Source organism: Malaclemys terrapin, chromosome 5 (genome assembly GCF_027887155.1).
Source record: "Malaclemys terrapin pileata isolate rMalTer1 chromosome 5, rMalTer1.hap1, whole genome shotgun sequence".
Classification (NCBI taxonomy): Eukaryota; Metazoa; Chordata; order Testudines; family Emydidae; genus Malaclemys; species Malaclemys terrapin.
This window is the reverse complement of record NC_071509.1, coordinates 14386880-14403368: the sequence shown is the minus strand read 5'-3', so window position 1 is coordinate 14403368 and position 16489 is coordinate 14386880. Positions and strand designations below refer to the sequence as shown.

General features: G+C 44.0%; 1 protein-coding gene across 2 annotated transcripts; it reads right to left on the bottom strand.

The window, feature by feature from the left end:
* Window positions 1–762: 762 nt before the first annotated feature.
* Window positions 763–12888, bottom strand: LOC128838275 (T-cell surface glycoprotein CD8 alpha chain-like). Of its 2 annotated transcripts, XM_054030327.1 has the most exons (6): window positions 12823–12888; window positions 11756–12130; window positions 9903–9998; window positions 9292–9408; window positions 8560–8590; window positions 763–3035 (listed from the first exon to the last, which is right to left on the bottom strand). In XM_054030327.1, exons 1-6 carry the CDS (start codon window positions 12866–12868, stop codon window positions 2984–2986), a joined length of 717 nt encoding a protein of 238 aa, XP_053886302.1. In that variant the 5' UTR covers window positions 12869–12888; the 3' UTR covers window positions 763–2983. The 2 variants fall into 2 exon arrangements, with proteins under 2 accessions (XP_053886302.1, XP_053886303.1); XM_054030328.1 differs by lacking the exon at window positions 9903–9998.
* Window positions 12889–16489: the final 3601 nt, after the last annotated feature.

Genomic DNA, 16489 nt, shown 5'->3' with positions numbered 1-16489 from the left:
ATAAAAAAGAATCAATTTTTTTTTCAAAATGGCAGACGGTGCCAAACTTCGACACCAATGGAAACGGGGACAGAACATAAGCCCTAAATGGGGTGTGGAAATCTGTCAAAAATACATGGTGATGAATACTATCAAGCCGTACACTACTTTGGTGTAAGGAGACCTGGGTGCTACTCCCAGCTTTGCCACTGACCTGTTCTGTGACCTTTGATAAGTCATTTCCCTTCTCTGTGCCTCTATTGCCCTTCCTACCCTTTGTATATGTAGACTATAAATTTTAGGGCAGGGACTGTCTCTCATGATGTGTAGGTAGAGCATTTAACACAATGGGGCCTCTAGGTGCTACTGCAATATAACTACATAGTTCTTTTTTGAACCTTGCTATGGTCTTGGCTTCACTAATATCTTGTGGCAATGAGTTCCACAGATTAGTTATGCATTGTGTAACAAAGTTGTCCAATTTATTGAGCTAACGGCACCTCTGACTCCTTCAGGTCTCGTCAAATGTACCCCTCTCAGGTCTTGGGCATCACGCCATCACCTCTCTTGGTATGGAATCATGTGATTCTCCCACTCTGAAGTCCCCTGTGATCAACCATGGTTACCTCAGCAGGTCTGATTTACTCTCAGTGCCTGCAGTTCCATCGCCTCTGGAGCAATGACAGTGATAACTAGTGACCAGGCAGCATTCGTCAAGCAATGTATTCTTTATTTAGTACAAAAGACTTTCAGAGAAACAGATCTTAAAACAATCAACACCCTATATGCTTGCCTGTCTTTTCCTAAGGCTTACTGTTCCCTGGATCTGGGGAAAGATCCTATTCTCTCAGACTCCTCCACAGAGCCTATCTCTGGGTCTGTCACCCATGCTGACAATTGATCCTCTTTCTTCTTCTGAGGAGGCTTAACTGTTTATAGCCCTTTGATAGCAGAACCGCTATGTCACTTTGGCCTAGGGCCTGGAGGAATGCCATGGTCTTACAATTGCCCCTCAGACTCCCTCCCTCCCTGACCCCCGTGTTTGTTGGGAGGGTTGCTTACCTCTAGCTATTTTGTTGCTTTCCTGCTTGCTTTTCTCACAACCTCCTATTAAGTCAGATCGATACATTCATTCAGGAAATTCCAATAACCCACCATACTCTACTGTAACTTTCCTTTACAGAACAGGTCACATGCAGTGTTCATAACATTATTATATCTCAGTATTCATAGATTATTACATGGCATCTCAACGTCTGTCACAAAAGGATTTCTTGGTCTAGTGAATGGGACTCCTCACAAGTCTCGAGATAGGCACAAGCTTAAGGACTTTACTAAATTGGGGCCACACTTATTACCAGATCCATTGTTTAAGAAGAGAGACACTTGGGATGTTGGAAGTGGATTTGGATTGTGTTGCTGTGGTAGTGCCAATACAGATGGGAACATTTTGCCCGGCTGATTTGTATACAAATATGTAGTAAGAGATCTCTCTTGCCACTCAACATCTTGTATCTACAGACTTATAAGACCTTTATCCCCAAAGTATTTATGGGTTTAGCATGACAGCAAGGTACGAAAGTATTATTGTCCCCATTTTACAGATGGGAAACTGAGGCACAGAGCGATTAAGGTTACAGACTGTGGTAGAGCTGGGATTTGAACCCAGGTCTTCTGAAGCCTTGTCCTGTATCTTTAACCACAGCAACACCTTTCTTCTCTTATTCAAATGTCTCAGCATAAAGGTCATTTATATTTTTATTTAGTTCTCTAGCTTGTCTGAGGCTAAGAAGAAGAAAAGGAAATGTACTTTAGTGAGAATATCTAGAAGTATACTTGAATTGTTCCACAGTATTTATACTGTTTGTTGGGAACAGAAATATTGAAAAACTTTATGGCAATGATAGCAAGAAAATATTTACATCAACTACATAATTGAAAAAACGAAGATCTTTCATTCTGTGCTTAAAACACTGGTTTGCGGAAGGGAGAGTGGGGTTAGATTTACTCTTTTGCCACTTACCTGTGGGTACCTAGAAATAGGATGAATCCTGCATACCTTGATCAGTCAAATCTCCCACTGAAGTCAGTGAGCGTCTACCTGAGTAAGGGCAGAATGCTGGGGCCTGCAATCTTTAGTCTTAGGGACCATAAAAGAATTACAGCCCTTTTTAGCATTTGCCCTTTCAACCCTGCCTCATGTCTTCTAAAAGTTTTACAGTTTCATTGATTTCAGCCAGTTGTAGATACCAAACTCTGTGATTGTTCAAACTTGTCTGGCTTTTTGCCCCATTTTAAAATTAAAAAATTAAAATTAGCCTGTGCTAATGCCCCACTACCAGTTAGCTTGGATTGGGATGCTCATTAGATTAAATACCTTTGATCTCCTTTCCCCATTGTAGACAGCATCACAAATAAAAATGTCTTCACGAAGGCCCCAGTCCTGCATCACTGAAGTGAATGAGAGCTTTACCACTGACTTCAGTTGCTGCAGGATCACACACTTTGTCGTGGCAGGCCTAATTTGGCAGTCTTTATTTGGTTTTTATTCAGGCAAAATTCCCAACAGACTGAATGTTGAGGTCTTTACTTAGCTGTTGAAGTCAATTGGTATATATCTGAGTAAGGACAATAAAAATCTCAGGATTTGCGCCACGGACTTCAGTAAGTGGGGGCTTTGTTAGAGTTATGGACTATGTCATTTGGCATATTTTTCTTTTTAATGACTTGGAAACCAGCTTGAAAGATTCAACCAAGAAAATTTTGGAGGGAGCTACATTTTAAAATCCAGGCAATACAATTGATGTAGGATGTGGCTGGTGTCCAGCATTACCTATACGTTCTTTTGGAAGAAATTGCCTTTTAAAAATTAACAGAATAGAAAGTACAAGAACGTTTTAAAAAATAAAGTGAGGGCGAGAATCAGTAATGGAAATGGTCGTAGGGTTTGTTTATGCAGTGACAGCTCCCGTTTGGAGATCCAAATGCAAATGGCTCAGTCACGTTACACGTATCTGTTTGACATGCTGGGTTTTCCATTGCTCCCATTCATAGGCCTAAAGAGAGAGGAAAAGGCAATGTTTACAATTTATTTGGATGTGAAGTGAACAAGAAAATGAGTTCTGTAAAAAAGCAAGATCCACCAGCATTGATTAGCTCATCTGGCCTTCATCTAAACCAATGGTTCTCAAGCTGTAGGCCATGGAGTACTTCTGGGTACACTTCACACTGGCAAAGCACCTGCCAATCATCAACTAGTGACACCTTCTGCTTGCTGTAGCCCGCTCCATAACTCTTTCAGGACCTTACAAAGGCTTTTTGATCAACAAAACAGTCCCCAATCTGGATCCTGTACAGCTGCTTCGTATTGTTCTTTGTGAGACGGTATTTCCAATCCCAAACATCAAAAATCCCGAGTCAGGGCCCCAGTAATCATGAGACTGCCTTTAAAAGCATGAGATTTAAAATAATAATAATGCATTTTGGATTCTTTTATTTGCCTCTGATTTCTGAGCCTTTGGGATACACTCAGGTTATATTTTCAGGCATTTCTCTGAAATCATGTGGGCTAGAAATGTCTTTTTTTTAATGAAAGCCGAGACTCTTACATAATCACATGACTCCTGGAGTTAGCACCTTAACATTAAATATTATGAGACTTTTGATAAAATGGCAAGAATTAGCTTGTGGCTTTTTTGGAAGAAGTACAACCATGATCAAATTTGTCTGCTGTGCCAGACCTGCAGGAGTTACAAGCACTCAGGGAAGAGAACTATAATGCAAAGTGACCTGGATTGATTAGGGCAGTGGGGGCTGCAGGCAACTGGGGGAAATCCAGTAGAATGTACTATAAGGTTCTGCGCAGAGAACAGGAAATAGACACAAGAAAAAAGGAGGGAAGTAACTAAGCTGTCAGTACCAACCGTGTCAGAGTGAGTTTATTTGCTATACTGTCCTGCTATTACTTGTTCAGGTAGTTAAGATTCCTGGTTTCTGCAAGGCAGATGTGGCTTTTGGACTTGGAGGGGGAAAGGGCATGTGGTCCCTGGGATGCTTCTGATCTTAAGAAAATATGTAAATGTTTAAGAACCACAGATCGAAATGTGTACTTTGTAGAGAAGTCTTGTATCAAACATAAGTAGGCTTGGCAGAATTTGATTTTTATTTTTTGTATAATTTTGAAAGATAATGTCAATGTCTATTTTAAAGCAATTTTTTAGATTTTCATCAATTTCTACGTTTACAGTTGCACAATTTATGGGTTTTAAGACTTTTTTCTATTTTTATCGATTAAAATGTTCACAATTGTGGGAAATTATGGGGGATGGACAATTATTTCATGACCTTAGATGTTGAAATTCAAAGCTTTAAAGTTAGAGCTTTATAAACCATTAAAACACAAATTGTCAACATCACATGTCAAAATATACAAAGTAAATAGCCTTAAATCAAGCAGTCATACCTGTTTTTACTATTCATTTGCTAGTCCATTTGCAATAAGCCTAATTCACAAGAATAAATAAGAGGATGTTGACTAATAAGTTCTTAAACAGCATTTTTCTTACTTTGCCTATTTGTAAATTTCAATTATCGATGGAAATATATTTTTGTCGGTTTGTGTGTGTGCGGTGAAATCAGTGTTTACTGACATTTACTGATAAAAATTGAATCCTTCCAAGACTAAAAACTTGGCTTTACTGTCAAGGCCCCGCACAACCTATCAACTACTGCCTCCGATAGGCCATGAAATCAGACTCCATCTCTCACTTGTTAAATTTTCAAACAAGCACTTTGTGCTTTCTTCCATGCTGCCCCTCATGCTTGGGAGAAACTCCCCATAAACATCTGCATAACTAATACATTATCCTCCTTCAAATCCCTCCTTCAAACTCTTTCTGGCTGTGATGCCTACAAAAAACTTGACAACGGTTAGGCTGCTGGTGCTCTGAGACCATTGCCTGTCATGCTGACCAATATCGTCTCATTGGTTCCTTGTACTCCCCTGTACGTCTGTATCCATCTGTCGTCTCCTGTCTAATACCTAGACTGCGAGCTCCTTGGGGCTTTATGTTCTATGTATGTGTAGCACCTAGCACAAAGAGGTCCTGGTCCGTGACTGGGGCGCTTAGATGCTACAATAGTACAAATAAATAATCACCATCATACTTTACTTTATGATGAAAGCTGGCAGCAAATAATAAGCCTGCTCCTATTTCCCTCTTGTTGTGCTCTCCAAGTCTACTAACGGCCAAATGCTGACAAGTGGTGAGCATCTCGGGCCTGATCCTGCTAACCCTTCTCAGTCCTGTGAATTGTAGCTCCGAAAGCACTGGGACTGCTTGTGTGAGCAAAGGATCACGGGTCCAGTCTCCTGCTTAGCACCCACCACCTCCATTCATTTTAGGCACTTGTCACCTTGCAGGAAGGGCTCAGTACACACAGGATCAGGCCCAGGATTGTCAGTGTAATGTCTGGAATCACCTTCTTCTATCGTAATCTGTTGCATCAGGTTCAGCTAAAAGGAAAGTCTAGCAGGCCAGATCCTCAAGCAGTGTAAATCTGCGACTCTCCAGGGCCTTTGGATGCACGCTTGTTTACAGCAGCTGAAGATCTAGCTCAGTGTACAGTGCATATTTTCACTGAAAATTCATTTGCGGTGGAAAAAATAAACCCTGAAGTTGCCTGTGTCAGTCCTGGGGCCAGATCCTGTTGAGAAGCAGTCCTTTATCATATTAGCCCTGGTCCACACTGAGGGGGAAAGGGAGGGATTGATCTAAGTTATGCAACTTCAGCTTGGTGGAGTACAGGAGTTGACAGGAGAGCGCTTGAAGGTCGATTGATCGCATCTACACTAGACGCGATAAATCGATTCCCGCTGGATTGATTGCTGCCCGCCGATCCGTCGGGTAGTTTAGATATACCCTGAGTCGTACCACTGACTTCTTAAGAGCTGTTATGGAAATCAGTGAACTGCTCACCAGAACAAGGACTACTCCTGTGAATAAAGGTTTTCAGGATTGGGCCTTTAATTCTCATTTCCCGTCAATATGTGTGATATTCATTCTATTCACTACGGTAAAGTGTAAGGTTTAAATGCCTCACACTGCAAAAGGAAAACTGGTACTTCCCCTTTAACAGCTCCTAGCTCTAACATTCTCCAAGATGTTCTTTCTGGCCTGAAACTTTCCAATCTTTGGTCAGCCCTCAGGTGAATTTCTGGGGAAGTTTGAGTGCAACCCATTCAGCTGTTTTTGAATGGAGTCTGGAAAAATATACATACTTGTTCCCATTTTCCCAAGATTTCATTTTGTGCACAAATGACATATCAATAGATGCACTTGACACACTAAGGCATAATTGCATTGCTAGGTTTCTTGGGGGGAAAGTTTTAAAATAATGGAAATGTAAGTAATTAAAATATAATTTTTCTGGCTTGCACAGAAAATCTGTTTCCTGAGGCACTTGGAATCTCACAGTTTTGGTTCTACACTCCATAGTTCTGCTGTTAGGTTTTTCCCATACTAACATAGCATAGGAATTTCAATGGGAGTTTTGGATAGGCAAACAGGCAATATTTTTATTTGTTATTACAGTAGCACCTAGGAGCCCCAGTCATGGACCCAGGCCCCATTGTGTGGGTGCTGCACAAACACAGAACAAAAAGACATGTCGTGGCATGACGACCTCTTGGCCAACACATCAGGGTTTGAACTGGGGACATCCAGAGCTAAAAGCAAGAGCTGCTATAGCTTGAACTAAAGTATCAACCCTTTCTAGCTGGGGGCTGTAATAGAGCTGAGTGAATACTTTTTTCACCACAAAATGCATTTTTCAGGTCACCAAAACTATTTGCGAACTAGGGTCAAAGTTAGTGGGTAGTTTTGGCCGAAAATAATGGGAATTTTATTTTAAAAAATGTTGAAGTGTATCGGTTCAGCCATTTCAAAATGAAAAATATGGAGTTTTGGTTTCAAAATGGTATTTTATTTTGAAATTTAATTTTTAGAAAAAGAAAGGGTAAAAGGCCCCCCAAAACAATCCAAAACTGAGCCAAAAAAACCCCTCGTTTTGGGTTGAACAAAACGTTTCATTTGACCTGAAACAAAAATTTTTCGTTTGGCAAGGAAAAATAGCAAAAATTCAGTTTTGGTTCTAACTGAACCATTTCTCCCCACAGTTCAACCCACAAACTGAAAAAAAATCTGTTATACGCTCAGCTCTTGACCATAACAACCTCCATCCTCTGTAGATCAGCACAGAGGGGGCCTGTAACACACACTCCGCAGTGGATTAGAATGGCACTTTGCAAGGCAATACATAGCTCATACTGGAGATAGAGTGAGATAATAGAGGCATATATATTTTTAGGTTCCTGTGTTAAGCTGCTATGATGTGGTCCCAACGCTGTGATCGCAGTGTTATATTTAAAGATCAGAAGCATTTTCATTCTAAAACCCTTTCACAAAACATTACTCTTTGGACAGCAATTTCTAATGCTTGATCTCAGCCTAGGAGTTCATTTTTAAAACCTTTTAACAATCTGGTAACCATTCTGTCTTAGGGAGATATTAAAAACAGCATTTTTCTGATGTTAATTTTTCTCCGATGAATTTATTCATGTAGGTAACTCAAAAATAGCTTGTTCTGAAATTTAAAATCTGACATATGTGGGTCCTGAAGGGGGAATGTGAGTTTAGCTTCGTCTTCAGGCATTGGATTTGCCAAAGAAAAGGCTCTGGAGGTTTGAAAATATCACCCTGAGCATTCATTAAGTCCAGATCGTCTAAATGCTAATCCCAACCCTGACACTTACGGCTTGTCTATAGTATGGATTTGTGCACCAATGTAGTTCCACTAGTGCAAAGCCCTAGTGTGCACTCACTGGGACAGTGTAAAATGAGGTTCACACAAGTGTGACTTGCCCCAGTTTAAAAAATCTTCTGTAGACCTTCGGGAAGTCATTTAAAACTACTTAAACCTGCCTGCCTCAGTTGATCCAGAAAAGGATTTAAGTACAGCTCAGCTTTAAGCATGTGTGTAGTCCCGCTGTCTTCAATAGGATCATGCATGTGCTAAAATATTTTTTGGGGTCCGGCCCAGAGGGCTCAGCACCTTGCAGCCCTTAGATAACACGGGCCAATGTGACAGCACGCCTGCTGGAAAACAAACTATACTTCCCCCTATTATCCGTGACGGAGACATGTAACATTTGGTAGGTACATTGGGTGATCCTCTAATGAAAGGGCCTACTGTAATTCATATCCACAAAGTCTGCAGCCTGCAAACTCTTTGAGGCTTGAACTGTCTTCCTGTGCGTCTGTACAGCACCTACCCTATATTGGGTGCTAGTGTATTTAAATGGTCTATAATAATAACAAAGGGGAAAGGGTTAAAGCAAGAACCTTAAGGCTGATTTTCCGGACTTAACGACACACACAAGCCCTCAGAAGTAATATTGTGTGCATGTGAGGGGGCCGATGTGTGGGACTTTTTGGCTTGTGGTATCAATTTACTTTATAACATGCTGCGCAAGAAGCCACTGAACTAAAGAGAAAATGCCCCAAATGGAAGTTTACCAACCTTTTACATTTGCATCTTCGTCTTCTGGTTTCTTTTAAAAGAAAAGAAGATGAAGTTGAAAGAATTAGCAAGCGAGTCATTGTTCAGGAAAAAAGACGCTGCAGCAACACATTACCGGCATTTCTCTCCTCCCCCCCCCAATTATCCTCTGCATGCTAGAGTTGAGTTTATATTTGCTGTAGGTTTGGTCCGGCCACTGTCTCTTTTAGTTTTCTTTTGGGCAACCCTTAAGCAAGGCAAGTAGTCCTTATCGAACACATAGTCCTATTGAAGTCGATGAAATTGCTCCCATGAATAAGAGCCGCTTGTGTGATTAATGGCTGCAGAATTGAGCCTTCGGTTTGTATTCAGGACTAAAACTCAAAACTGGAGCATTGACTGTACGTTACTGTTTGCTATCGATACCAATCTGGAAAGCCAGTGAACATTTGTTTTCAGTGGTTATTTCTACAATAGGCAAGCGGCATGGATTGCCAGAAGAGCACAACCAAATTTATACGAGGTAACTGAAACCTGAACCTGAAAAAGAAGGAGGACTTTTTCAGTAAAAAGCTAAACGAAGTCAGTCTGGAAATAAGGCCTACTGTACATTGTAACAGTGCAAGTAATTGACGATTGGAACAATTTATCAAAGGTCATGGTGGAGTCACCATCACTGACAATTTTTAAATTTAAACGCTGCTCTCTGGCCTGGGAGTATCTGGCTCAGCCGGATGGAGGGGAGTCACTTACTTTGACACACTGTGATGGTGGCCAGCAGGGCAATGAGGAGGAGCAGGCAGGCGCTGGTTAAGGGGACCCAGATGTAAAAGTCACAGGATAAACCCAGCCCCTTCTTTGGGGCTTTCGCTGCAGAAACAAAATAGCGTAAAAAATAAAACTAAACCAGGCGCTTCAGCAATCCTCCGCCCCCGGCTCCGCTCCAAGAGGAGGGATCAGGCGGTGGGTGGGGGTGCAGGATGCACTTGCTGCAGGGGAGGGACAGGTGCAGGGTGCACCATGTGCTGTGGAGACAGAGACGACCCGTGCTGGCCAATAGTGGGGGGAGCCGTTTCTGCTACTCGGCAGCGATCCCAGCGGGGAGGACGGGACTGGTGCTCATATGTGAGCCGCTGAATTTATCTGCAGGGCTGGTTTAATGAGCCGCCAGGTTTCCCTCCGCAGGGAAAACACGTGGCCGGCAAACCCGGGTTTGGGATCTGTCCAGCCCTGGAAAGCCAGCGCGAGCCCGGGAGTCAATGCTGCGTGCAGAGCGAGCAGCCAGGGCGTGTGCAATCACAGCCAGCCCCGCCGCTGGGGGCTCTGGCTCTCCCAAAGCTGTGGGGACGGGCCAAAGCCGGTACCTGTGTTCGGGGAGTGTTGGCAGGGTTCCTTGCTGTCAGTGGCGGTGCTGAGCTTGGGGGTGGACGCCTTCGTAGTGGGGGCTGTGGTGGGGGGTGCTGGAAACAAGAATGGAAACAACAGGTAGTGAAGTCAATCTCTGTCCCTTCATCTCCTCTCGCTGCCTTCCTCTGTCCCTCCCTCCAGGACTCACTCCCTCAATAGAGCCAATAGAGGCCGTGCTCCCACGTACTCATAGCCCATGTGGACAGCAACTCCTTCCCCAGCCAAGGCTACTGTGTAGGGATCTTCTGGGGCAATCCCAGTCCTCGAACAGACTCCAAACTCATCTATCTATCTATCTATCTATCTATCTATCTATCTATCTATCTATCTATCTATCTATCTATCTATCTATTCTGATTTTATCCTGCTGCCCATCATCATAATATCTGGGTATCTTCCAGTCCTCATAAAATCAGTAGCAATAGCAAAGCCCCTAGTGGACGTTACGGAGTCTCAGTATTCATCTCTCTTTGAAATGTACTGTGGATGGTGGAGGAACAAGCAAATGGCATTATGTTAATTCGCATAGCTAAATACAGGTGATGGACTTTCTTCAAAGTCATCCTAATTACCTTTTGTTCCCTGAGGAACTCCAACTTGTCAAAAGACATGAAATTGTATAAAAGATCCTTGAGGCCTGAATCTGTCCTCTCTGATCTGTTTAGACTTCATCAGGGGAAGTTTGAGTCGCAAGACTGAGGTCCCAGTTATGCTGGTGCACCCTGAATACTGTATAAGATTTGGACATTGGACTATGACCTATGAACTGAATTCTAAAGGAACTCTTTGCAACCACAAAGCTCCCCATCTCTGCTATGAATCTGCACCTAAATAAATTGAACTCATGTCTGTCTGTATATTGATCTTTTAACCATACTTGCTCTCTTTTGTTTTTTAATACATTTTAGTTTAGTTAATAAGAATTGGCTGCAGCATATATTTGGGTAAGATCTGAAACATTCATCAACCTGGGAGGTAATGTGTCTGATCCTTTGGGATTAGTAGACCCTTTTCTTTTATATGATGAAATAAGATTTTCAGAAATCATCATATTTGACGTGGGTACCTGGATGGGAGGCCTGAGGCTGGATCAGTTTAAGGAAACTGTGTTGTTTGGACTTCTGAGTAGCCAGTAAGGTAATAAAGAAGCTGTTTTATGCTGTCTTGGTAAATCTAAGTATTGGAATATCCACCAGCTTTATGAGGATTGTCTGCCCCATTCTTTGCAGTTCACCCGAATTGAGTGATCACAGCTGGCTCCCCACTGGGACCCGGGTCACATGCGGTTTGTTAGGTACCGGGGGAGGGGAGGTCAGTGATGGGGTTTGTTGGGTAGAAGGGGATGCCAGTGTTTTAAGCATCATTCCTACGGCATTATCCATGCTGAGCCACGACTGGGAACGAGGAGGGGAAAGTGAGCAGGCATCTATCCATTGTCTCCAGTCTCCTGAAAGAGGGGGATCATTAGGACCCTACAGGGAAACCTACACCATGCTCAGGACACCCAACTGCTGGAAGTTATGGGCAGAGAATGGAGGTGAAGGGGAGTGACGGAGAAGGAGGGTGAGGGACATGCCAGGAGTCCATGTGGCTGAGACATTTAGGGAAAGCGAAACATTGAGAGGGGCGTCCTGGGCAGAAGGCTCTGTACAGGGACCCCTGACACCTGCCCACCTGGGCACACTGGAAGAAAGGGCCAGGTCTGAGGGATGATGAGGATGATAAGGATGATGCTGGGCTGGAGGGAGGGGGAATGCTGGGGCTCCAGCCCAGGCAGAGGGGGCTGAAATGGGGTGAGGTTGGTGCTGACCTGGCAGGTGGAGTGGGATCCCGGAGCTGAAGTGCAGCCTCTGATTGTGGTTGACGATGCAGTAATAATTGCCCTGGTCCTGCTCCTGGAAGGACTTCACGGTCAGTCTGTAGTTTCTGTTTTCTCTTCTTGCGTCAAAGCGTGCGGGTGGTTTTCCATTCTCCGTCGGTGCCACCCGGCCGAGGGAGGTAATGAACAAGATGAACTGGGGGGCAGAGTCCCGGAGCTGGCGCATCCAGGAGACGCCGCTGTCGGACAGCCCAGGGCCTGAGATCACACACTCCAGCTCCACCGGGGCTTTCAGGGTTAGGGGGCTGCCGCCGCTGCGGAGCTTCACACTCATTTTGCTTCCCTGGTCCTGGGATCTGCAGCAGCCTGAGGGAGAGAAATTCACCCAGCACAGTTATCAGCACAGTCACACCCATCCACAGAGAGCGTCCTCAGCACCATCCCAAGCCGTATTCCCCTTACTGGGGTCTCAGACCTCACTCAGAGCTCCATCCTCGCTGATTAGTGCCATGGAGACACCCAGAGCAGTGAACCAAGAACATGCACAGGGCTAAGGGATTAACATGCTCTCAGGCAGACTCGGGTAATCCGTTTCAGTGACTGCCAGGATTCAGCTCTACAGTGTGCTCGGCGATTGCCCGAGTCCTTACACCGGCTGCCCTAGTTCAGTAGATCATCTGATGCAGAGAAGCCATCTGGGTGAAAGCTCAGGTTACACTGACATATACCAAGTTTTTTTAAATGATGCATTAGTTTTAACTGTGCTGGAACTCAAAAAAATCTTTGGGCCAGACTCTGCTCTCAGTCATGCTGGAGTAAATCTGGAGTAACTCCACTGGCTGCACCAGCATGACTGAGCTCAGGCTCTGGGCCATTTTCTCTATTCGCTCACAGAAACAAAGTAAAACACAAAACTGAAAATTAATCTGGCGGGTTTGTTTGCTTTTTAACCTTTGTTTTGACTCCTCATCCAGATGACTCTGGAGAGACCATCCTAAACTCCCATTATTAATTACCCTTCTTAAAGAGATTACACTAAATAGCAATTCTGTACTCACACAAGTTCAGACTGAGAAAAAACAGCAAAGAAAAATATCTGGCCATTATCTCCTTGTGCTGACTGTTCTCAAGAAAGGCGCAGCAGAGCAAAGATGAATTCGCTGGTCTGGCTTGATAGGACATAGTGCTTTTTGGGAGGATGTGATGTCAGCAAACATCATGGGAAAGTTTCTCAGCCTCCAAAATTAAATGAACCAAGAGAGAAGAATTTATCCCTAAGTCAGTCTTGGTTCATTTTTAAATATTGGTTTCAATTATCTTTCCATTTAATGCCAAACACCTTTGCATTGTAAACAGGGATGATCTGTCATGTATCTGTCTTCTTGACAGCTACTGTACTTTTCCTTTACCATTCACTCAGACGAATGTTGATTGGAGCAGCATTGGATCCTTTAGATGGGTGGCTCTCAATTTTTTCCATACCGGGATCTACTCTCACACTCTCCTCCCATCTAACTGGGATCTAGTTGCAACCCTCCTCCCATTGAGATATATGGGAAGTACAAAGTGGTTGTGACCCCAGGTTAAGACGCTATAGTTTTGATCTCAGCGTTTAAATCCCATATCTCCTATTTCCTGATGGAAAGTTCATTGCATTAGACTGAGGGCTTAGTTACACTGAAGGCCTGCTTCAGCGAAGATGTTACCCATGCCAATGGGAGGGCTTCTCCCATCGGCACAGGTAATCCACCTCCCCGAGAGGCAGTAGCTATGTCGATGGAAGAAGCCCTCCCATTGACATAGTATGGTCTACACTGAGAGTTAGGTCAGTATAACTGCGGCAGGGATGTGAATTTTCCATACCCCGAGTGATGCAGTTATATCAACATCAGTTTTTAGTGTAGACCAAGCCAGTCTTAGTGAAATGCCATAATGCTATAATGAGGATTACAAAACACACTATTTTGTTTACGCACTAAGCAGGATATAGCACATGATCAGATATACTTGTTGTACAGTATATTGTATCAAAAAAACACATAGTTGGAATGTAGGTTAGTTCCACCCATGCCTTCAGTCAGGTGTTACTGTGCTTGCAAACTCTTTGCAAAAACAACTTTGCGCAATGCTGAGGGTCTGTGCTGTATGAAACCCACCAAGAGCGGCCCACGACCCTCATGGTATTTTTTCAGATCTTGTGGTTTTATTCTCTTAACCACTGTGACTTCCGCCCTGCAGAAAAGGAACACATTCTGTTATGTACAAGGCCTTTGCTCTCTGCACCAGGGCTACTGCAGACAGAGGTGGAGGGGATGAAACGCCACAGGGTCTTTGCAGCACAGACAGCAGCTCCACAAGACAGGAGGGCATTGGCTTTTGTTACGCCATCTCTTGTTTCTTCTCTTGGCTGTTTCTGCCTTCCGTGTCTTTGAACACTGATGGATCTTGGAGCAGAGTCCCATGCATGGTGTTTTTGCATTAGACTCTGTGATCAAAGCACCCTTTTCCCGTTCATGTTGGAAACCTGGCACCTCTGACCTTTGATACAATTGTTATTGTGGCTGCTACTTTGATGAGATGGTTATGAGAAAAGAAACGTACAGACTCTGGGCTAATTTCATCAGACATGGAAGGATCTTGAGTGTAGGTGTGTGTGCGTTTCTAATTTGTGTCTTTTCCGGGAACATACAATGAGAACGCCGGTGATTTTCCATCATGTCTCGCTGAGCAAACATCCTTGAAATGGTGAAAATGGCTGCTGAAGTCTGCCCGAATATACCAGACATTTGCAATATTAAGAAAAAAATGTGCTACTTTGATAAAAATAACACAGCAATTACATGTTTCTGATTAAAAAGAAATGTTCCTAATTTCCATCAACATCTATGTCTGAATCTCAGAACTAAATTCATGTGAATTCTTTACATGGTTCCAATGTCATTGCAATTGTTCAGCATCATATAGATCAGTGGTTCTCAAACTTATTTGATTGTGCTTCCCCCCTGCCCCGCCTTGCATTTGTATTAGTTAACACACACACACCCCAGTGCCCGGTCAGCAGCCACTGTTCTCCGGCCACCCAGCTCTGAATGTGTGAGGTAAGGTTTTTTTCCCCTAAAGCTGTTGTAATTGAAGGGGTCTGACCCAAAAAGGAGTTGTGTGTGGGGGGGATCAAAAGAGTATTGTGGGGGGGTTGCGGTACTGCTACCCTTACTTCTGTGCTGCTGCTGCTGGTCGCACTGCCTTCAGAGCTGGGCAGCAGGAGAGCGGCAGCTGCTGGCCTGGAGCCCAGCTCTGAAGGCAGAGCCGCTGCCAGCAGCAGCACAGCAGTAAGAATGGTATGGTATTGTATGGTATCGCCACCCTTACTTCTGCGCTGCTGCCTGCAGAGCTGGGCCTTCAGTCAGCAGCCGTCACTCTCTGGTTGCCCAGCTCTGAAGGCAGCAGTGCAGAAGTAAGGGTGGCATGGCATGGTATGGTATTGCCACCCTTACTTCTGCGCTGCTGCTGGCTGGGTGCTGCCTTTAGAGCCGGACTCGCAGCCGCCCAGCTCTGAAGGCAGTGCAGAAGTAAAGGTGGCAATACTGCGATGCTCCTAAAATAACCTTGTGACCCCCCTGCAACTCCCTTTTGAGTCAGGACCCCCAATTTGAGAATCATAGAAGATTAGGGTTGGAAGAGACCTCAGGAGGTCATCTAGTCCAACCCCCTGCTCAAAGCAGGACCAACCCCAGCTAACTCATCCCAGCCAGGGCTTTGTCAAGCCGGGCCTTAAAAACCTTTAAGGATGGAGATTCCACCACCTCTCTAAGTAACCCATTCCAGTGCTTCACCACCCTCCTAGTGAAATAGTGTTTCTTAATATCCAACCTAGACCTACCCCACTGCAACTTGAGACCATTGTTCCTTGTTCTGTCATCTGCCACCACTGAGAACCGCCTAGTTCCATCCTCTTTGGAATCCCCCTTCAAGTAGTTGAAGGCTGCTATCAAATTCCCCCCTCACTCACGCTGGTCTCCCTCATGAAATCTGTATAGTAGGGTAAAAGCACACAAAAGACCAGATTTCATGGGGGGAGACCAGATTTCATGGTCTATGATGCATTTTTCATGGCCATGGATTTGGTAGGGCCCTAATGATGGGCATGTTATAGAAGCCTGTATAGAATAGGATAAAGCAATAAACACTATAATATTGCCTAAAGAGGACATACCAGTTCTCCCTTTTTCCAATCTTCATTGTAAAGATGCCTACAAATTTCCTGACATGAAGGCAGTTTCCTGAATCTTAATAATGATTTATCGTTTAGATTACAGCAGTGCCCAAAGGTCGTTGGGCTGGGTGTTATACCGGGCCATAGGAAGACAAGGTCTATGCCTTGAAGAAATCTCAATGGGTTTCCATGCATCACTGCTCGTTCCAGCAGAACTCTATAAGCTCCTAGGACTCTACAGATGCATTTTATCTTCATGGTTTGATTTGCTGAAATACTTTGTGACTCATGTTTATAAGGAAAACAGTATCAACCCCATTCATCTTTATTCACTCCTTTGCAATGCAGATGGGTTCGTAACTTGTACAAACACTACGCTGCGTCAAAGCGAATGACGTTAGAGGGTGCTGTTCATTTATGGTTGCTGCAGCAATGAGATCGCGAAAATATCCCTAGTTCGGGTGGGACAAACTAACACATTCTTTTTGTTTATAGTAAGAGTGCCCTTCATT